We start from the raw sequence: 22,343 nt of genomic DNA, 5'->3' as shown, positions 1-22,343 counted from the left end.
GCGCAAGTTTTGTAAGAAATTGCAACAAAATATTGCGCTATTTTTTTATTGCGCTGATTCTGCTCCATACTGAAACTGATGTCTGGAGCCTTCAATGGATGGTATTGTTTGTTTACACATACAATTTCACTATTTTGTTGCAATTTCTTACAAAACTTTGCGCGCAAAAAGCAAATCTAGTATGAAAATCATCAAACTTCTAATGCTCGTAACTCAGTTCAGACTGAGTTTAGAGGTATACATGTCATAGTAAGTTTGGTTTATTACACTATTTTGTAATCAAAAAACAAAGTTTGGTCGATGGCCGCGCGAAAAAAAAAAGACGCCAATTTCCGGCATTGTCTTTTAAAGATATTGATATAGGAACTACAGTGCTTGTTGAAGTGCCTAAAGTAGACAGGGGGCCTCTGGACAGCAAAAATATAGTAGGCAAAATTTTAGAAAAAAGAAATGAACTGTTCAGAGTTGGCACTCCTTTTGGAATTATTAGTGACTGGATTCCAAGAAACGCTGTCCTCTCTTCACCAAATACGGTTATATCTGGTGATATTCCACAGGTAAGAATATTATGTAGTAGTTATTTTCAATACCAGAAATTCAAGACAAAAATTCAACTCTGACTTTTTGAGTTTGTTGTTTCATTTGAAATCATTTTCTTTCTTACAGATAACATTGCCATTGAGAACCATAGCAGCTAAATGTTCGTCATTCGGTGGGCAAGGAATAAAACAATGCAATTGCAAAGACTTTAAAAATAAACAATGTGTAAGTAACAGGTGTAATTGCAAAAAAGCCAAAGTTTTGTGTAACTCTAGATGCCATAAATCATTAACATGTAGTAATAAGTAAAATACAAATACGATTAATATTAGATATTCAGACTGTACTGACTGATTAAACTGATTATAATACGTATTATTAATATAACTTACAATAATAAAAGCTCCAATATATTTTTTTAAACATTTTTCATTTATTATTTAACTATATAGCATAGACGAACTTTAATATTCCTATCTCTAAAATATAAATATTAAAACAACATATCTAGGTGTTTGTAACTCTATGAATAAACACTTGCTAAATGCTTACAATTCATGCTGTCGACCAATCAGAGAAAAGTGTATTAAGTGACGGATAATAGTGTACCGTCAAATAGTACACTGGGCAACGATTGGCCCATTTGTGGATGATTTTACTTGTAGCAATATAGTTAATTATTAAATTACGGCTAGGTACCGTAAGTTGACCAATTAACTGAAATTCAATGCGTTAAATAGTACATTTCAACTGCCGTTTATTATTTTCCGAGAGTTGATCAACTACCTAGAAAATTGATCAACTTACGAGTCTTGTTATTTTCCGGTGACACATATACCTAACCTAATATAAGCTTCCGATATCTTTTCTTTTCCTACCCACTCAATGAGTTTATTATACTGAATAAATGTGAACCGATCACTGCATGTACCCTGCCAGGGCCACTCTCTGGGGTTGCATGTAGGTGATTTTGGTTGATATGCACCGAGCCAAGGCTACTCCTTGGGGGTGCATATACCTGATAAGCTTNTGGGCCTATAGGGAACACGTGCGAGTGGACACTAACACTAATTATAATCACTGATTATAAACGACTAACTTTACTATAGACTAGAATGTAAAGACTGGTTCGTAATTTAATCAATATTGTCCACAGTTAAATTTAACAGAAAGATCAAAGTTACTGAATTACTTTACCAAAGCTAGAGACGCCTAAATTAAATAGATTGGGAGCGATTGACGAATTTGTGAACCACGCCCAGTCACCACCACGTCCAAAACCCGAATGTGCAATGACTCTAAGACTGAGTCCCAGAATCTCCACGTTTCAGGGCTCTGTACCTGAAGTTTTTGTAAAGCTATTAATCCATCAATACTGCACTTGAACGGGTTCACAACTACGTCAGGCAACATGGAGATTTATGTCACCTTCGTTCCCAGGCGCGCACTTAACTCTGGCATAAGAGCTTTGGCGCTGCTTAAAATTCCATAGCAATAAACTAGCTAACACATTGAAAGTGTTGTGAGAACTATAACATTAAGTTATTTAATTTATTGCGCCCCGCGCGCCGACATACATATAGATATCTTGTATGAAAATAAAGAAAAAAATTTAAATGATGATATGCCCATGTTAACATGGGCTCATATACCCATTTACCTAACACCCTGTATAATTATAGAACATTATTTGATACAATAATAAGTAGATTTCAAGCCTTAGAGACATACTTAATCCAATATGAAAACACAACGACCTCAAATGCCTTCCAAAATTGACGTTCCTTGGGCCAAACACGAAACATGACAATGAACTAATTGAACGGTTTATCAACTGTTTGTTAATTTACTTTACACTTAAAGCTCTTCAGTCTTATTAGAACCGAATAGAATCTACAATCGAGTGGCTGCTGTGGAAATTGAAACGTCGTCAATTAAAATGTACAAGATATTGTATTAACTTCGCGATGTTTGTGGCGATATCTCAACGTTTTTATCGGAGTAGGGTTACCAGGCTTTGGCCGGACATGTTTGGATTTTTACATAGATATGTGTCCGACTGAAATCTTGTCCGGTCTGTCCGGTCTGTCCGGCTTTTGTAAGGCTGTGTTGTATGACCTTACTTTAACGGTAACTATAACCTTATTCGGGTGTTTCTGTATGGAGTTTGACGATTTTTGACGTTTGTCAAAGTTAAAGTAAGATGGTGCAACCCAGCCTTAGGATTTTGATGTGCTAACTTTTGAATAACGCAGTAGGCACTGGCTAACATAAATACCTATTGTTCCATGTAGGCATTGCTTGATTAACCCATAAGCATTTAGGGCATCGAGTAACTGTACGCCCATGAATGTCTGGCTTTTAGGGTAAAATATTATCTGTCCAGATTATAGTTCATTCAACTTATGATGGTGATTTAGACAGATAAAACGTTTCGTTTTATGATTCTAACTTTCTACGAATAAAAATATTGAGTTGTAAAAATCAATTACTTTTGTGTGTTTTCATCCTTCCAAAATATCAATCACTAATCTTTCTCAATTAACCTAAACAAGAATTTCTAATTATTTATTAGTTTATTATTTAGAAAAAATTGTGAAAAAATATTAAATGAATTGCTTCTGCGTTAGTCGGAACTTTTGGGACATAAACAATCGCAATAAATCAGTAATCGGCATGGTAGTCATCTTACCATCGAATCACGATTATTATCTCAGGCAGGTCAAAGCTAAGTCAGTACGTGTGCGTTTGCCTTTGATGACGGTTTTGTTTTATGCGATTTCTCCACGTATTGTTTGTTATTGTTATTTTGATGTTTTATTGAATAAAATGCATATATTTAATTCTTTGTGATTTATTTTGTACCACTAAGAATATTCACGTTTATTCCATTTCCAGATAGTTCAAATTCATAGATATAATTTTGATCAAGATTAAAAATCAAACAAATAAAGGGCGATTAGATTTCTATAGAAAATATTCTCGATTCTAAAAAATATCGATTAGGTTTATAAGGAGCGCCTCACTAAATAGAACTGTCATAATCACCATCTTACGCTGAATGGACTATAAGAATCCTGTCCGGCTTTTGTGTTTTTTGACTTGGCAACCCTATCGGAGGCAGACAGGCTAAACGCTCTAATAGATACTAAACGTTATTGTTTTGGGAGGAAAGGAAAATTCTACCAGTTGAGGGTTTAATTTGGCAATTTTATGTTGAATTTTATGTAGGTACCTACCTGACCTCCGATCTACGTCTATACGTAATATTATAGAACTTTTCCGATGAAAATGTATGGATAATTTATTGAAAACTCATTTTTCCAAACACATACAAATACAGAGAGCTATTTACGCAGATTCAAGAGCACGATTTATTAAGGAAATGTTATAAAAGTTATTATTTTAGATGCACAAAACTGCATTTAAAAAGTGGTTCTTTACTAAAATCGACTGAAATTTTCAACCAACCCACAACGTGGACCAATGATCTCATAAAGGCGCTGAATGCAGGCTGCTACAAACCGGGCGATGTAGAAATCATTTTTTTAATTTTTTTTTATTGTTTTTATTTACACTTTTGTACAGTGGCGGACTTAATGCCAGGTGGTATTATCTGCCAGTCAACCACAGGTCGAGTAGAGAGACTAAGGCGGTGTAATAAATATGACGTTTAATTAATTATACTTACATAGCATTAGATAAAATAAATAACATAAGAATACATATTAATATACATATACATACACCTAGATACATAAACATAATAATAATATTGGCGTACACATAACACATGTCAGAGATAAGAAAAAAAAATCATTGGGGGAGGCCTATGTTCAGCAGTGGACGTCCTGTGACTGAAATGATGAAAAATGATTACATAGTTACTTAAACTTTAGTCTGAAACGTGTACTTCTACTCACGAAAGTTGAGAGACAAACCTATAATAAGTCTAGAATAGGTAGGTACAGTCGACAGCACATGAGACTACACAACTTTATTCAAAGTCAAAGTCAAAGTCAAAATTTCTTTATTTGTTTAGACTAATAAATAGTTCTTACAAATCGTCATTTTGCTCTTAAGGAGCCTCTACATGTCTCATAATCTTTTTACCCTACCAGCGCTTCGAGACCAACATTTGGCAAGTGCTGAGAAGAAGCGCCGCAGCAAACTCAGTCACCACTGTCTGCCGGTTAATATAAATAAATAGAAATAGTAGTAGTAGGTACATTCGATATTAAAAACTCGTACTTAAAAACAACTACAAAAAATTCTACAATTTTAAGCTTGAAGTCGTCTCTACATTTAAAACATACATCCAAAAGTTACTCACGAATAAAATTCGAAAAATCTCTTTATAAATATCAAAACATGAAGGATCAAAGGTATGTTTTAATACTTAATCTAATTAATTAATGTTTTTAGGAGAGGCAAAGATTAGAAACGGAGGCGGCGGTCGACGTGGACGAAATGAAGAAACTCGGGGACGTCGTGGATTATGACCGGATACATATTCAGAAGTATGTTGTTTTGTTAATTGATATAAATTATTGAATACCAGTCTTTCAGACGTGGATAATAAAATGAGGAAATATAAGGAAGCTTTTTGATACTTTTTACACCTTAAATAATTATAAAATGTCTTGTTAATTACATTTAAATCGTTTTAAAGTAATAGCAGCATTTTTTATAGTTTTCTTTCGCAATCTGTTGTATTGGGTGCTCGCAAATTTATTGAAACTAACACCCGTAATTCACGAACATTACTATGAGGTCTCACAGTGCGCGTGGATGCACAGTGTCACACACGAACCATTCCCAAGGTCTATGCAACGCAGTGCGTTCGATTTACTGCTTCACTTAAGCAAGCATCGTTTGTGAATACGGGCATAAGCTATTTAACCAATCAGCACTTAACTTTTAAATGCTATTTTTATTGTGAGACTAAAAGGGTTTGTATTACAGACTAATAATCAACAGAACAGAAGAGAAAGTGAGAGAGAAGTTCAAAGAAGAAGAAATAAGACTTTGACAAAGGAGAGAAAAGCTGAAGCGCTTTCTGGAAGCAGAAGAAGAACACTTCATTCAGGAATTGGCAACGAAACAGGCGATGGAAGAATGCGGGTATTGTGCAGAGAAGAAGGAGAAAACTAAGAATTATAAAGAAGATCTAGAGAAGAAGAAAATAAATGAGTGTTTGAAGGCTTTGGAAAGAGAAAAAATGTAAGTTAATTCAATAAAAAAAATTCTTCTCTGAAAACCAAAAGCTGAACCTACATAATCAAATAACGCATATAAAACAGACACAAGGCATTTCATAATAAAAATAAGAAAAAAATTATTTTACATACCTACAAGAACCATTAACACAATACAGTCACAGACATCAAAAGGTACTTCCGTACCAAAAAGCTTTGTTTTCGTTTCCGTAAGCTAGCAATTTAGATTTCCCGGTATTTGGTTCCCCGAGTATAAATTGAGAAACACGCATGTCCCGACACTGGTTTACAAGTGTCACAGCTTCTATTCTCTAATTGATTATAATCATCATCATTTCAGCCATAGGACGTCCACTGCTGAAAATAGGCCTTCCCCAATGTTTTCCACGATGACCGGTTAGTAACGGCCTGCATCTAGCGCCTTCCTGCTTTATGAGTATTCACTAAATACACATCGTGTAAACTAATTTTCAGAGCAAAAGGTATGCAGAGCACAAGAGAGGACGAAAAGCGGCTTAGAGAAGTACAGAAACAACAGATGATGGAGAAAAAGTTGTTGGAACTGGAAGAAGAAGACCGGGAGTACATGTGGCACCAGGTGTTGTTGGATGATGTTAGGAGGAAAGTAAGTCCTGGCCAGTAATGTCTTGCAAGCTAAAGTGAAACTTGACTAGTAAATTAGTCAGAGCATCAACTTCAGTATTTTACTCTTATTGTTTTGTTAACATTTCCAAGTGCATTCCGCACGGATACAATATTTAATAGTCATCCTAACAATCTCAATATCAAAGCCAAAAGTTACTCCTATTAAGAAATACCTAGTTATAGATATACTTGATCATATGTTTCTACTCTGCGTTTGCATAGAGCGAAAATAGCGCCATTTTTACAATAGTTGTGCACCTTAGAGAATTAAACCAATAATCCCTCTAGGTATGTTAAGCACTGTCTGAGAGTTGGGTTTTGGTTTAGGTTTATGCGAAAATTTGACTGATTTTATCATTATTATTCTATGCAACATTGATTGTTAGCGATTTTCATGCCTCCAATCAATTTCAATCTCTTGTGCAATCCTCAGCTATACTTACCAACTAGCAAATGGTATCACGCTGCTATACCCTAACAAACTTCACTTAAATTATGTGCATGGGGCGAATTTTATGGGTATAATAAATCCCCGTTTCATTCTTCGAGGTGACCCCTGAGGCACGTACTAGTATTTATTTACTGAAATGCCCCACGCAAGGGTTTCCAAACTTCCTGATTAAGGGCTTGGACATACGTTGGAATACACTTGAGACGACATAGACCTTGGACTAACAAACCATTTCTATTTCAAACGAGTTCCTATTTGACCGCAGAAATGGTTAGGAACCATGTGCAAGATTTTAAACATCTCGCACGTGTGTTTTTTTGAGTAAAACTTTAGGATTTGGCTAAATAGTGTAAATTTTACAAATCACAAGCTTCCAATCCAGTTTTGTTTCATAAAACCAACCTCATGGCATAGATTGTAACATTTGGGTGTGGTGGAACTACTCTGATCATAAAGAGGCAGAAATGGTCATAGGAACTTTGTAATTTTAATGCATGGTAAGATTCTACAAGTTGACCTCGCTTTTTGCTTTGAAAGAAAACTACATCTTTAATGGTTGCTATTACGTCAGCACTTACCACACCACCTCTAGGTGTCCCGCAAGGCACAGTTCTTACACCGTTATTATACCTCATTTACATGATCATTATCTTTAGTATAATTAGCTCATTGTTCCTTTTGTCAGGAATATGCATTGAAATTAACAGAACAATAACAGCAGGCATTTAATTGTTCGCAATATTTACTGAATTTACATTTCCAGACTGAACAATGTTTATAGTAAATTACTGGAGGGAGAAGATTGTTATAGTAATACCACAGAATAATAGCTAGTACTTAGTATACCACGACTTTTTTAAAGAAAAGCTTTAGGTCATCAGCTTTTAAATTGTAGGTATTTTTCATTTCAACAGATGTAGGTATATTAGGTATGACTAGACGAGACATTCATAGTGTACAGACGACGGCACGTCAAGGTAACCACTGTGGGTTCTTGTGCAGTTTGTAAGGGGCGAGTTTGCAACAAAAATGTGTAGCCTGATGTGCTGTCGTGTGAACAAGAGGTGGTCTTCTTCTCTCTTGGATCTTCTATATTCGCAGCTCGCTGTGTTGCAATCGCCTAGCAATTTGTTTCTTCTTCTTCGTTGCTACACTCTTAGAGTGGTCGTGGTCGTCTCACCTGGTCCAGTGGCAAGCCTCTTTGTTTACTTGATCTGAATTATTTATTTAAAGGAAGAACATGAAAGAATAGAAGCAGATAGACGTCACCAAGAAATGCTGGACCGCAGGAGAGCGTACGACGAGCAGATAGCGAGCGCGAACAGAAAGAGACGGCAGGCGCTTCGCGAGGAGAGGGAGAGAGAGCGCCGCCGGCTGGAAAGAATGAGAGAGAAGATGGACCAGGATCATTATGATGGTAGGACGTTAATCATCATCATTTCAGCCATAGGACGTCCACTGCTGAACATAGGCCATGATTTCCATGTTGACCGGTTAGTAGCGTCCAGCGCCTTCCTGCTACCTTTATGATGTCGTCGGTCCACCTCGTGGGTGAAAGTCTCACGCTGCGTTTTCCGGTACGTGGCCTCCACTCCAGAACCTTGCTGCCCCATCGGACGTCAGTTCTGCGTTGGGGGAGGCCTATGTTCAGCAGTGGACGTATGGATGATGATGATGATTAATCTTAAGTTAAGAGCTGAGCTGAGCATTTTTCTTTAAGGAGCTCAATATTGTAACTCCTTAAGGACCTTAAGGTATCCTACCTTAAGTTAAGGTAGGATACACCAATAGTGTCATTTTTGCCAGTCATTCCCCAAAGGATTTAGCTCGAAACTTTGTCTTAGATAAGTATTTATTTTTACACGTTTTAGGACCGATTCAACCAAACTTTTGTCTGAGAATAACTCCTGGTTTAACTGGTACATTGACAATTTCAGTTTCAGTATGAGAAATATGTCAAAATGTCGAAAATGCCGATTTATTCTGAGAATAATATTAGTCTTGTTTGGTCGAATCAACCCTTATTAGAAAATAAATTTTAATTTACTCAAATGATAAGTTATATTGAACAATCTTATTGTATTTTTCTTCTTATTTTATTTACGCGATGGGAATCAGCAGGTGGTTAAAATTTCTATATCTGCCTAAGTATCGTGCACAGTTTATATTCTTGAATCTATTTTATTATTTCTTTTAAACTGGCACCATTGTTTCTTTACCACACTTTTGTACAGTCGTCAACAGAAACTTAAAATGTTTGTTACAAACTAAGTAGCATCAATTACAACTTACATAGCTTAAAGCTCCCACAATTTTCAACGTAATAGACCTTCTTTCAATCACATTTCCAGCCATCAAGCGCAAGAAAGACCTTCAGCAGACGAACAAAAAGAACTTCATAGAGGGTCACGACCTCAAGCTGGCTCGACTTAGGGAGGATAAGCAGAGGGAGTGGGAGTTGGACAACCACACCATACAGGTGGCGCTGGAGCAGCTTAGGCAGGAACGGATCAAGAGAAGAAATCAAGTGGTAAGTTGGAGGGGAATAAGTTTTTCTTCTTCTTAGTTACGAAAAATAGGCAAAATTAGGTCCTAAAAGGAAACAAAGACAGGTTTGTGTTGAAACAGATAGCCCCCTACCCTTTACAGCATCCCGTTCCCATCAGTTTTAAATCATTTCATTTTCAGGTTATTAAAATTAGTCTTACCAGTAGCAAACGATGGATTTGGCCCTCCATGATGGCCAGACGGGTTGTGGAGGCCTGATATTCGCATATTGTCCCTCCTGTCTTGGTGGAATGGACCTGGATGCTAACACCGCAGAACCGTTAGTTGTGGAAATCCTTTCAAAACCAAAACGGTATATTTAAATTGTAGTACGAGTAGGTCCTTGGGAGAAGCCTTTGAAATGAATGACCTGTAAATAATCTTGATATTCTCATTTGATTTCAGCTCAGCATGAGACTAGAAAAAGAACTTGGCACAGAAACCTTCTACCGTGAAAGAAGAATCGCTGAGCAACTAGAAGAAGAATCAGAGAAAATCGCTGAGGAATGGAAACGGGAGGAAGAGAACAAGACCGACGAGTTCTTGAGGCATGTGGAGAATGAGAGAAGAATTAGCAAAGAGGTGAGAATCAGTATTATAGGTTTTTTATATTGCTACCTACGGGAAAAATCGGTCCAACTAGCAGAACTCGTGAACTTTTCTATCCCAACAGCCACTGTAACTTAAGTTTGGAGGTAGCTTAGGTAGAGCAACGATCTGGTGAAAATCGTCGCGGGAAGCACGTGGATGCGGGTAGTGCAGGACAGGTCGTTGTGGGAGTCCTTGGGGGAGGCCTTTGTCCAGCAGTGGACGTGATTTAGCTGAAATGAATTATGGTCTGATGTGTAGGTACCTAATACAATTTTATTATTATTGTAGGTAAAGCCTGGTCCGTGAGCACATAGAATCCCGTCCAATGACCCCAAGCTACCCATCCTTATCGCTCGCGCGTAATTATATTGCTGTCGCGACTGTGCGACGCGCGCCCGTAGTGAGTGTGCGAGCGCGACAGCAACATAATTACGTGCGAGCGATAAGGACGCGACGAAGGGGTCATTGGACGGGATTCTACGTGCTCACGGACCAGGCTTTATCTTTGCCATAATGTATCCCGATATTGTTAACTCAACTGTACTTACACAGACAACCATTTAACGACCTCTCTTAAGTAGAATTACAGAGGTTTGTGGCTTCTTATAAATTCTCGAAAATCTATTTAATTACTTATTCTCAGTAGACGATTTTGAAAATTCCACCGCTACTCAGGTTTCGAGTAGAGCCATATTAAAACGTCGCTGAAATATTAATTAAACCTCGAAAGAGTAGATTCTATCTTGTGAATATGGTCCAAATTATGGGATAAATTCCCATAATTTGGACCAATCAAAAGCTTAGGCACTAATATTGAAAGAAATAGGTACTAATTTTGAGTTTAATTAAGATAAAATAACTACTTAATTCTCAATGATTTCTTACAAAATCAAAAATAATACTAGCTATTTACAGGCTATCTGGTCTAGGTAGGTACAATAAATCAACATTTTGTAACAAAAAATTGCAGCTATTCCTTTAAAACTAGGTACATAGATGGCCTTAGCTTGAAGTGCTATCGTCTGTAAATTACCGAACATAGTCTCGAGTTTTACAATACGAATCATCTTGCTGTCCATGTTGCTAATACTAATTTTCTTTTAGAAAGCCATACAAGAATACCAGAAGCACCTCCAAAACCTAAAAGAAGACATAGAAAAGACCAGGTTAGAACGGTCAGAACGCATGCAGCGCGTGTCAAGAACTGCTCATGAGGAACTTCAGAGGAAGATGGAGAGTGCCAATGAGGAGTTGAGGAAGCAGATCGAATTCAGGAACACTTTGAAGAACCAGATTAGGCAGAATCAGAAAGATTTGGTTAGTTTATGTTTGTCAATAAATAACATTATGGGCGTGACTTTAAGTAGGTTCAGTGTGCCTACCATGAGTTTACGTTAGGTGTTCTCGCTAGCGACTGCGTAAAAAAATGACATTTAAATGTATGACATATTGTGCAGCGCCCCTAGCGGCTACTTTTAAGAAATAAAATCTTCATAGAACTTTTTGACGTATTCGCTAGCGAGCTCACCTAACGTAAACTCATGGTAGGCACACTGAACTATGTAAGTAAGTAGGTAAGTAAGTTCATAATTGTGTCGCATAACTTCAAACTCGGATAAATCCACTCTACCCTGTTCGGAGATATTTAATAAAAAGTGTTTAAAGTCTTATTTTAATGAATTAAAAGGCAGTCTTTTTTTATTATGGCACTACTATTGAAGAAAATGATCCTGTTTATTCATTTCAGTATTTAAATCACGCATTCTCTCAAAAATTTAATATTTAGTTTGGATTTACCTTCATTTGATATAATGGAATGCAATTTATCCAACTTTGAAAAAACGCAATGAGGATTTATAGAGTTTTGATTTAATAGATTCGGATTTATCTAGTTATGAAAAAACACGATTAGAGCTAGGGATGTGGTAGTGACGAAATCGCGGTATACCATCGACAGTCAAATTTGTAGCAGCAAACTGAATAGAACAATAAAACAAAATAAGAAAATCTAGTTATTATTTTATAAAAAAAGAAAGTACCCAATTTAATTATTTTAAACAAAATTCAATATTTCTTCAGTCATCTTCTTCAATTTCTTCTTCGTGAATTGGTCGCCCTATCACATTTTCAATATTAAGCATTTTTTATAATACATATTTCAATTCCACCAACAATGACCATTATGCCCAATTGGCTAAAGTGCGTTTCCAGCCCCTAACTTAAAGGAAAAAAAAATGTTAGTTTATTATAAATCATTTAAATAGATCAATATTTTATTTCACATAATTACATTTACAAATTTATTATATTTAGCAAAAAACTGCAAAACATATCCAGACGACCCAACTCCACAAAGCATTCTTATATTCTAAAACTTACATGAACATACCTACACAAAATTGATCGGAGAAAGAAATGTACTCAATATTAGGTATATCATAAACATACTTATGTCCAAAATATTCTGTAACAATAGAAGGACAAAATAATAATCGAAAATGGTTAACACAACACTAGTGCCAACACTAAATTCCAAACGACGCACAGGGATAGGTATTTCAAATTTACCGAGTTTTCGCTTTTTCCTCTTTCCTAAGGCGAACTTTTATATTAAGCCGCTTGCGGGATTTAGTTGGTGACACAATTTTAATATAATTATCCATGAGAACTGTCTGAATATCGAAATAAACAATAAAAAGCGGGAGCGCATGGTGCCACTGGTCGCTGAGTTTTCGTCAACTGGCGGCCATGTTGAAGAAACGCAATTACCTGATTGGCTCTCATGGACTTAGCTACGTTTGAAAAAAAATGTCTCATGGATCTATCTCTCTTAGATAAAATATTACAACTTTAAGGGCTTATTTCTCAAGAACCACGCTGATTTATACACGACTGATAAAAATGTTTAAAACATATTTTTTTTCTCTTTGATTTGACACCAAAATCTCAAAAAATCTTAGAGTTGGATTTATCCGAGTTTGAAGTTAAGCGACACAATTAAGCAGGTACTACCATATAGTATAAACAGTAGATAGTTAAATAAATAACGCTTAATAGATTCAAATACTTACACTTAATATATTCAAAAATGACTTTGAAAAGCTAGTGTGTACTTATCCGAAAGTATGGCGCCAAAACTTCGACTAGGTACGCTATGTATAAGTCTACACTATGACTAGGCCTACTTAAATGTGTTACAAAACGTTAGTCCTATTTTGTGACCTTACGTGAAAAAAGGCAATAATAAGGTACCTCCCTAAGTAAATACACCTACTATTTTTTTTACAGGAAACCGATTTAATATCAACGGAGCAAAAAGACTGGCCGTTTTCACGAAAGTCTGAAATGTTTCACGACATGATGCAGAGCAGATACAGACAATCTTCAGCTAGAAAAAGGTATTTAGTCCTACTTTTTATCCAAATTACATAAATCCGTAACTGTTCTATAAATTGTTTTTACATTGTTTTCAGTACCAATCCTGTCCACCCATTCAAGAAGCTCATAGAAAAAGAGGATGGAAGAAAACCTACTGTCCAATTGCCCATCATAGGAATAAAATACAATAAATGAATAAGAATATAACAATTTATTTTTTATTTAAATGAAAAACCAGGTTACGGTTTTTCATTCTAAGCAGTTATACCAGCAATACCACTGCTGCCATCTAGTTGCTAAGAAAAATAAAGATACCGGCGAACAGCGCCATCTAGTTGCAAAGTAAATTAAATATACCTATGAACAGCGCCATCTAATTGCAAAGCAAAACAAACATACCTAGTTAACAGTGCCATCTAGTTCCAAAGCAAAACAAACAACATACCTAGTTAACAGTGCCATCTAGTTGCACGGCAAAACAACATCTAATTAACAGCGCCATCTAGTTCCAAAGCAAAACAAACAACATACCTAGCTAACAGCGCCATCTAGTTGCACGGCAAAACAACATCTAATTAACAGCGCCATCTAGTTCCAAAGAAAAACAAACAACATACCTAGTTAACAGCGCCATCTAGTTGCAAAGCTAAACGATCATACCTAGCTAACAGCGCCATCTATTGTAAAAGTAGGTCACTATGCAAACACGTTCCTATTCACTCAACTTACATTCTTCAACAATATTCATAAAACGCATTTTCTTTCATTTAACTTAAAAAAAAACAAAAATGAAATAATAAATGGAAAATTTCAGTGTAAAAATATTAATTTTAATTAGATTTGGAGTCGCAAGCTATTATTATGTAGTTGAAATGTTTTATTTCTAAAAGACCATTATGAGTTTTGTCGGAAACGGAACGTTATTTAAAAGTTTTTCAAATTCAATCGCACAATGAAAACAATTGAATTGAACGACTTTGGGTAAATTTTAATAAAAGAAAATCGAGAATTTGCGGTAGTTTAACATGATTATCATTTGTTTTTATTAATGAGGGTATACAGTATCAAGTTTTTACTAATAAATCGTGATTACCACTCTCTTTCGTAGGTAACTTGTCAGATGCACGTGCTTCCAATTTGTCGCCGTTGGAAAAGTTTACAAATATGACCGATTTATCGTTTTCCATGGATGATTTACGAGGCCGAACATACAGAGATCTTCAGCAACTAGCTAAATCTCTTGGATTGCCTTCTAATGTTAAGGTAAGTGAGAAACTTAGTAGGTGGTACTAAGTATTGATGAAAACTTTACTGAATTTAGCTTTTTTGAATTTAAAGAAATACAAAAGTAACATTGTAGTTATAGCAACATGATTAAGATACAAAAATATAATTTTCATTATTTCTACATGCCTCAAAAAGTTTTTGTAAACCAATATCTCAGTTCATGGACCTATCAGTGTAGATAATTGATACTCATAAGTTTTCTTTTGTACTCGGTCATCTCAGACGCTGATTCGCTACAAAATCATGAAAATAACATCGTCTTTGATAACACATTTTGCACATTAAATTTATGATGATGGTGGATGAATAATTATCTGAACAAATCTATAAATCTTAAATTTTTCAGAAAATATACCTAATCCAACTAATCCATGCCAAGAAGTACAGTACTCCAACTGAAGTGGAAGCCATAGTAGAGAGAGTGAAGCTGGAAAGGAAACAACAGGCGCAAGTGCGTAAACGGGTACCCAAGAAAGGGACGAAGAAAACAAACTTGCAAGTAGGTGGAAAATATGTCGTCTAAAATTAATACTAAGTCACATAGACTTTGTGGTAGTACCATCATTTTTTTATTGCCTGATATGTTACCTACTCATCTCCTAGTTGCTAAAACCGAATTCCGGTAATTTCAGCTGGAGATTAAAAAAAAACTCTGAATCTAGAAATCATAATTATAATTAGTTTCTTCTCTTGCAATTTGAGAACTGCTAGTATTTCTCCAGAAGGAAGTAGCTTAAATAAATTAATTTTAGTAACTACCACTTAAACTACATATCTACTACTAATTTTTTAGTAATACAGGCTACTTTGCAATAAAAATGTATATTCTGATGTGCTGTCAACTGTACAATAGCGAATTGATAATAAAAAAATCTTAAAATTGTATCATATTTTATTATTTAATTTGTTATAAATTCGCAACTGCTAAATTCCAGTTATCAGAAATATCATCGACCAGCAACTCCCAGTCTCCGCCAATCAGCCACACTCCAAAACGCCCGGGCCACATCATAGTCCCTTGCTCTGAAGTGCGCCACACTATCGTGAAATATCCACGACAGAGCATGATCAGATCTACGTACATCAAGAAAACTTATCCGTCACCGGTACCAACAACGAGTGACAGAGTTCTCCGCAGCTTCAGTCTAAAACCTAAGAATCAGAATTCCATTCTAAACGTCTTCAAAGAGGAGAACCCAACTAGTTTGAATGAAGCAAGAATGGATATAATTGGTGCACACAAAGTGTATCCGAGAGCGAGTGCAATAGCTAAATGTTTGGTGAAAAAGCAGAGGCCGCAGATGCAAAGCCGTAGTGCCAGTTTGGTGGAACGACTGAGAGGGCAATTGCTTCCAATGGCTAGGATGGTAAGATAAACTATTTACTTTGCTATTATTTTTATATCGTCATCATCTCAGCCATAGGACGTCCACTGCCGAACATAGGCCTCCCCAATGCTTTCCTGCTACCTTTATGATGTCGTCGGTCCATCTTATGGGTGGACGTCAAACGCTGCGTTTTCCGGTACGCGTGCCCTGCCCATTGCCACTTTAGCTTGCTAATACGTTGGGCTATGTTATCGATTTTAGTTCGTTTACGGATCTCCTCATTTCTGATTCGATCTCGTAAAGAAACATCATAGCCCTCTCCATAGCACGCTGTGCAACTTTGAGCTTCTGTATAAGGCTTTTAATGAGAATTTTTATATGATCCGATATATTATTACAGTTTCCATTTTCCAGGGTTGTGTTCTGTTAAAAAGTGAAAATCTCAACAAGCTAAATACCATGTCATTTTATGTAGTCTTAATAAGATCTATTTAAAAAATTGTAGTCTGATGTGCTATTGACTATACAAAACTAATTTATCAATCCACAGCAAAATTACACTATTGATAAAATAAATCTACACTAATATAAAGAGGAAAACTTTGTTTGTTTGGTTGTAATGAATAGACTCAAAAACTACTGGACCGTTTTTAAAAAATCTTTCACCATTCGAAAGCTACATTATCCACGAGTATAGGCTACATTTTATTTTGGAAAAAAATGTAGTTCACGCGGGCGAAGCCGCGGGCGGGAAGCTAGTACAAAATAAAGTAAATATAGCTAGTTGCGCGCAATATTGTTAATTTACAAGTACATTATCGTTTTATTTCTAGAATTCATGCCCTCTCCCGGCCCGTCGTCAGCGAGTATTAAGCGGTATATACCCGATCACCGCAAAAGTAACGAAAGACACTTCAAAAGTCAACTACGAGTACATCCAAAGCGTCGGCTTCCGCAGAAGTGACGGCACAGTCTCCCGCATCAACGCACTCGTACAAAAGTCCTGCAACGAACAACCAAGAAACTTAGAAGTCACTGTTCAAGACTTAATCAACTCAAACGTTGATTCCCAGCAAGCGCAAAGTCTTGAATACCCTAACATGTCGAGTGTAACCGATTATAGTCAGAATTACCAGAGGCAGAGAACTCAATTTGAAATGCCAGATAGGAGTTACCCGAACCAGTGTATTGATGATTCGGTGTACTACCATAAGAAGATTCGGGCGGAGCAAGTCAGGTCTCAGAGGCCAAGTGTGAGGGAAGAGAGATGCAAAGAGAAGTTACCGAACATTAACGAAGTGTTTACGAGGTTTAACGATGTGCAGAGAAGAGATCTCACTCAACCGATCTACGTTCAAGTCAGCGATGAGTCTGAGAGGAGTGAGTATTTTTCTTTATTTAATTTTGTAAGTAATGTCACAGAATAATAATAAGTACTACAGTAATGTTTGTGATTATTTGGCTGTGTGGTTTCTCTAGAATAGGACAAAGCACACATTCTGTAAGAAGCACACTTATCAACCCGGAAACGGATCGTAATCGTATCGACTCGAGACGGTAAGTAAGTATCTTTATATGAAACTACTACAACGCACACTTATCCGCACTGTAACGTAAACGTTTCACCTTGCAGCGAATGGCGATACAGTGTTGACTCCTTTCCGGGTAGATAAGTGTGCTATGACTTTAAATCAGTCTGGTAACCGAAAAAAAACTTTGCTTACTCATTGTTTGGGACTGGATGGAACAGTGCTTAATATGCAACAATATTATTACTAGCGCCCGCGTCGTCTTCATACGCGTGGACCCTGTTTTACCCTCTTAGGGGTGGAGTTTCGTAAAATCCATTCTTAGCGGATGTCTACACCCTAAAACGAACCTACCTGCCAAAATTTCAAGTTTGTAGCTATGTTTGTAAGATACATTAGGCACTTATTTGCCAGTGTATGGATGGCACTGTTGCAAGTGCCATGATCACTCTGTGTCAATCACAGTTACTCCGTGATCATGGCGTTTGCAACAGTGCCGAAATATTGGAGACTCCAGGAGACTCGAAATTAAGGGATATGGTAGCAATCCCGTCAATCTATATTACTAACATTATAGAGCTGAAGAGTTTGTTTGTTTGTTTACTTGAACGCGCTTATCTCAGGAACTACCGGTCTCATTTGATAAATTCTTTCAGTGTTAGACAGCCCATTTATTGAGGAAGGCTATAGGCTATATATCATCACGCTACGAGTAATAGCTACCAACCGTGCGATGTGGAAGTCATTGGGGGAGGCCTATGTTCAGCAGTGGACGTCCTGTGGCTGAAATGATGATGATGATGATGACGAGTAATAGGTGCAGAGCAAAAATGAAAAATATTGCGAAAACGGGTTTTCACGCGTACGAGGTCGCGGGCACAGCTAGTAATTAATATAATTATTATTCTACTTATTTTTCAGTCCTTAACTACCCAGTGTACATGGCTCGCAACAGTACCAATCTGCTGGAGAACCTGTACAACTTCAAGCGCGGCTTCCTAGTCCACCAGCCGCTTCTACAAGTAGCCACCGCGGCTTCCACCAGATGCGTGTATAGCACGCCCGTTATAGCCTCCGCGTAAGTTTGCACCTTAATGTAAAGGCGTTAGAGACTAGAGTTGATTTTCTAGCGATATTCCCACGGCTGCTACCTGTGTATAGTCTGGTCTGTGAGCACGTAGAATCCCGTCCAATGACCCCAAGCTGCCCATCCTTATTGCTCGCGCGTAATTATGTTGCTATCGCGCTCGCACACTCACTGAGGGCGCGCGTCGCACAGTCGCGACAGCAATATAATTACGCGCGAGCGATATGGATGGGTAGCTTGGGGTCATTGGACAAAATTCTACGTGCTCACGGACCAGGCTATAGTTCCCACCGCTGCCGCCACCAGATGCGTGTATAGCACGCCTGATAGCCTTCGCGTAAGTTTGCACCTTAATGTAAAAGCTTTAGGGACTAGAGTCAATTGATAGTCCAGTGATGGTGTGGTATCTACGACGCGCCACTACAATCTAGTGACAGTCAACACCAACAGATGGCGCTGACTCCTACTTACTACGGCACACTCCACCGCGCCTACAATCCTGGATCGCGGTGTCGGAGTTTTTTACCCTGCCAAGTATAATAATTATGTATAGGAAAACCGAGATGGTGTCAACTGGACCTTGGTCCTCGATTATAACACCCGCTCGGAAGAAAGCAGAAAATAGAACGCATAGCGTTGAATAGAGCTCTCTGATTGGTTCGTGTGTCACCCTGTGCGTCCACGTGCACTGTGAGACCTCATAGTAGATAAGTGGTAGTATCGCAACAGTACCAACTTACTGGAGAGCCTGTTCAACTTCAAGCGCGGCTTCCTGGTGCACCAGCCGCTGCTACAAGTAGCCACCGCGGCTTCCACCAGATGCGTGTATAGCACGCCTGTTATAGCCTCCGCGTAAGTTTGCACCTTAATGTAAAGGCGTTAGAGACTTAGAGTTGATTTTCTAGCGATATTCCCACGGCTGCAACTCCTGTGTATAATCTGGTCCGTGAGCACGTAGAATTTTGTCCAATGATCCCAAGCTGCCCATCCTTGTTGCTCGCGCGTAATTATGTTGCTATCGCGCTCGCACACTCACTGCGGGTGCCAGTCGCACAGTCGCGACAGCAATATAATTACGCGCGAGCGATAAGGATGGATAGCTTGGGGTCATTGGACAAAATTCTACGTGCTCACGGACCAGACTATAGTTCCCACCGCCGCCAACACCGTGTATAGCACGCCTGTTATAGCCTCCGCGTAAGTTTGCACCTTAATGTAAAGGCTTTAGGGACTAGAATTGATTGAGTCTAGCGATACTCCCACCTCTAGTTCCCACCGCTGCCGCCACCAGATGCGTGTATAGCACGCCTGTTATAGCCTCCGCGTAAGTTTGTTTAACACTTATAAAACGTACTTAAACACCTCCACCTATCGTTATTGGGACGTATAAAGCCTGGTCCGTGAGCACGTAGAATCCCGTCCAATGACCCCAAGCTACCCATCCTTATCGCTCGCGCGTAATTATGTTGCTATCGCGCTCGCACACTTACTGCGGGCGCTTGTCGCACAGTCGCGACAGCAATATAATTACGCGCGAGCGATAAGGATGGGTAGCTTGGGGTCATTGGACAAAATTCTACGTGCTCACGGACCAGACTATAGTTCCCACCGCCGCCGCCACCAGATGCGTAAGTTACTTTAACACTTATAAAACACATTTAAACACCTCCATCGACCATCAGTATCACCTAGAGATCACCTCATCCATTGGTGATCAAAGAACACCAAAGTGTCGCCTATGATCATCTGGGTGATTTAATCCAATCCAAGTGATCAAAGTGGAATAGACCATACTATCGACACTTCTGTAAGTGGCCGCCACGACTACCAGATGCGTATTGCTTCCGCGTAAGTTTTGTGTTTTATACGTTTGTGACTAGACTTGATTGATAGTCCAGCCATAGTCTAACTATCGATAGAAATATCTATAGTATAATACAGGGTGACTGGAACTGAACCCGCCATAGCTAATACGCGTATAGAAGGAGGTCATTTGCTAATTATTGAACCTTACTTTCTACGACTAAAGTTTTATAGTTTAGGAGATATGTCAATTTTCCGAAATTTTGCAGAATTTCAGTTTATGGAAGAAAATGTGAGAAAAAAAGTTAAGCAGTTTTTAGGTCAAATTTCGGAAAAATCTGAAAAAAGTATAAAAATTGACATATTATCTCCTAAACTATAAAACTTTAGTCGTAGAAAGTAAGGTTCAATAATTACCTCCTCTATACGCGTATTAGCTATGGCGGGTTCAGTTCCAGTCACCCTGTATAATAAGTTTGTGACTAAAGATGTCGATAATCCAACTGTTGACAGCTGCAAGCCTGACTACCTATCGATAGAACAACGTAAAGTGTGGTTATATTGCAATACTATCGCCACTGCTTCAAACGGCCACCACTACATATACCAGATCCGTATACTGCACGCAACTTTTGTTATTATTATTTATAGACTAATTTCGTTTTAATTTTCTTCTTAATACCTCTTTTTTTCTTTTAAAACTTCCCATATTAGCCTTTACTCATTTCTATTTAAAAGTTCTGCATACTATGTACAGTCAGCGTCAAATAATTCGTGACACCCAAAGTAGCCAAAAAGTTGATAACAAAACCTTATTCCAATGTAACAAAGACGTGTTTGGAACTTGCTACTTTAAGTGTCACGAACTGTTTGACGCTGACTGTGCTTAACAATCTACAGCAGGGGTGGCCAACTTTGTTAGACATAAAATCTACTGTTTACTAACGAAACCCTGGGTGATCTATCACTTACATTACTTCTTGAAATAATGAAACAGCATAGTTTAGTACACATTCATGTAGTAATTTTTGCCTTGACTTTCGTCAACGTAGTGCGCACTCGCTGAAATAATATTTTGTATGCCTATGTTTCTGAAAGTGTTGTGAATGCTTATACTAAAACGTTTGTTTTTATTTGTATAGAGAACAATTAAATAGTGTCTAGACAAACCTAAAGAGGATTTAAGACACTATTTAAATCAAATATGTAATTGCTCAATAATGAATAATAAATAATAAAATAAATAAAATAGTCGCGATCGACCGGTTGGCCACCCCTTATCTACAGCATCGCATGGTGTGTGTTCATAATTATTTTCAGAATTTTTTTGTATTTTTTCCATTTTAACCCTTCATTACATATGAGTAAGCTTCAATATCGCTTACCGCTTGCACGCGCTTACAGAGTGGCGCACACCTCCTCGCTTGGTCCCGATTACAATGCATCTTGTAAGTCACCACTCGCTTTCTCTTTCTTTTTAATAGGAACTGATTCTAAAACTTTATCGTCAGCAAGTAAATAAAACTTTATACAGCATGTAATCTAAACTTCTATACTTATTACTAGCGGCCGCCCGCGACTTCGTACGCGTGGATCCCGTTTTACCCCCTTCATCTATCTTACGCGGTTTAGANCTTAAAATTCCATAGCAATAAATTAGCTAACACATCCAAAGTGTTGTGAGAACTATAACATTAAGTTATTTAATTTATTGCGCCCCGCGCGCCGACATATAGATATCATGAAGTATTTTGACAATCAGAGAGATTTTTTAAATGCATTTGAAAAATGCAATCAATTTTTACATATACAAGTAGGTACAAGATTTTTATAATAATTATTATATTTACTGGGTAGGTAAGATGTAGGTAAACACTTCATGGTTAGGAATAATATCCTCATAGCTAAACAAAACAGCCCAACATTGAATTTTAAACA

General features: G+C 37.5%; 3 protein-coding genes and 1 long non-coding RNA gene across 4 annotated transcripts in view; 3 read left to right on the top strand and 1 right to left on the bottom strand.

Moving 5' to 3' along the window:
- Positions 1-1,720, top strand: part of LOC114355948 (uncharacterized) — a 5,523-nt gene extending 3,803 nt beyond the window's left edge. The window contains exon 2 of the mRNA XM_028308999.1: positions 1,639-1,720. The gene's annotated coding sequence lies outside the window, so the exon portion shown is untranslated. The remainder of the gene's footprint in view (positions 1-1,638) is intronic.
- A 3,250-nt stretch (positions 1,721-4,970) lies between these two features.
- On the top strand, positions 4,971-13,566 carry LOC114355946 (trichohyalin). The gene is made up of 9 exons (XM_028308998.1): positions 4,971-5,060; positions 5,506-5,763; positions 6,234-6,384; positions 8,089-8,272; positions 9,207-9,385; positions 9,808-9,984; positions 11,098-11,310; positions 13,282-13,391; positions 13,467-13,566. The coding sequence occupies exons 2-9, from the start codon at positions 5,651-5,653 to the stop codon at positions 13,564-13,566; spliced, it is 1,227 nt and encodes a 408-aa protein (XP_028164799.1). The 5' UTR covers positions 4,971-5,060; positions 5,506-5,650.
- Positions 11,707-12,947, bottom strand: LOC114355947 (uncharacterized). Its single transcript, XR_003656147.1, has 2 exons — positions 12,562-12,947; positions 11,707-12,457 (listed from the first exon to the last, which is right to left on the bottom strand). It is a non-coding gene; the product is annotated as an uncharacterized LOC114355947 (long non-coding RNA).
- Positions 13,567-14,479: 913 nt separating the features above from the next.
- Positions 14,480-21,853, top strand: LOC114355951 (uncharacterized; the record flags this gene model as incomplete). The annotated part of the gene is made up of 6 exons (XM_028309003.1): positions 14,480-14,634; positions 15,005-15,157; positions 15,594-16,025; positions 16,820-17,366; positions 18,437-18,593; positions 21,810-21,853. Coding segments are annotated over exons 1-6 (1,432 nt in total), but the record flags the coding sequence as incomplete, so codon positions are not given.
- Positions 21,854-22,343: the final 490 nt, after the last annotated feature.

Source organism: Ostrinia furnacalis, unplaced genomic scaffold, assembly GCF_004193835.3.
Source record: "Ostrinia furnacalis isolate ACB-3 unplaced genomic scaffold, ASM419383v2 OfSCF2585, whole genome shotgun sequence".
Taxonomy (NCBI): Eukaryota; Metazoa; Arthropoda; class Insecta; order Lepidoptera; family Crambidae; genus Ostrinia; species Ostrinia furnacalis.
The sequence above is the reverse complement of the archived record's forward strand: the minus strand, read 5'-3'. Positions and strand labels throughout refer to the sequence as shown.

Coding starts and splice junctions, on each gene's coding strand:
- LOC114355946 (XM_028308998.1), top strand. CDS start 5,651: ATGGAAGAATGCGGGTATTGTGCAGAGAAGAAGGAGAAAACTAAGAAT. Junction 5,764..6,233: donor GCTTTGGAAAGAGAAAAAAT/GTAAGTTAATTC, acceptor ACTAATTTTCAG/AGCAAAAGGTATGCAGAGCA. Junction 8,273..9,206: donor GGACCAGGATCATTATGATG/GTAGGACGTTAA, acceptor TCACATTTCCAG/CCATCAAGCGCAAGAAAGAC.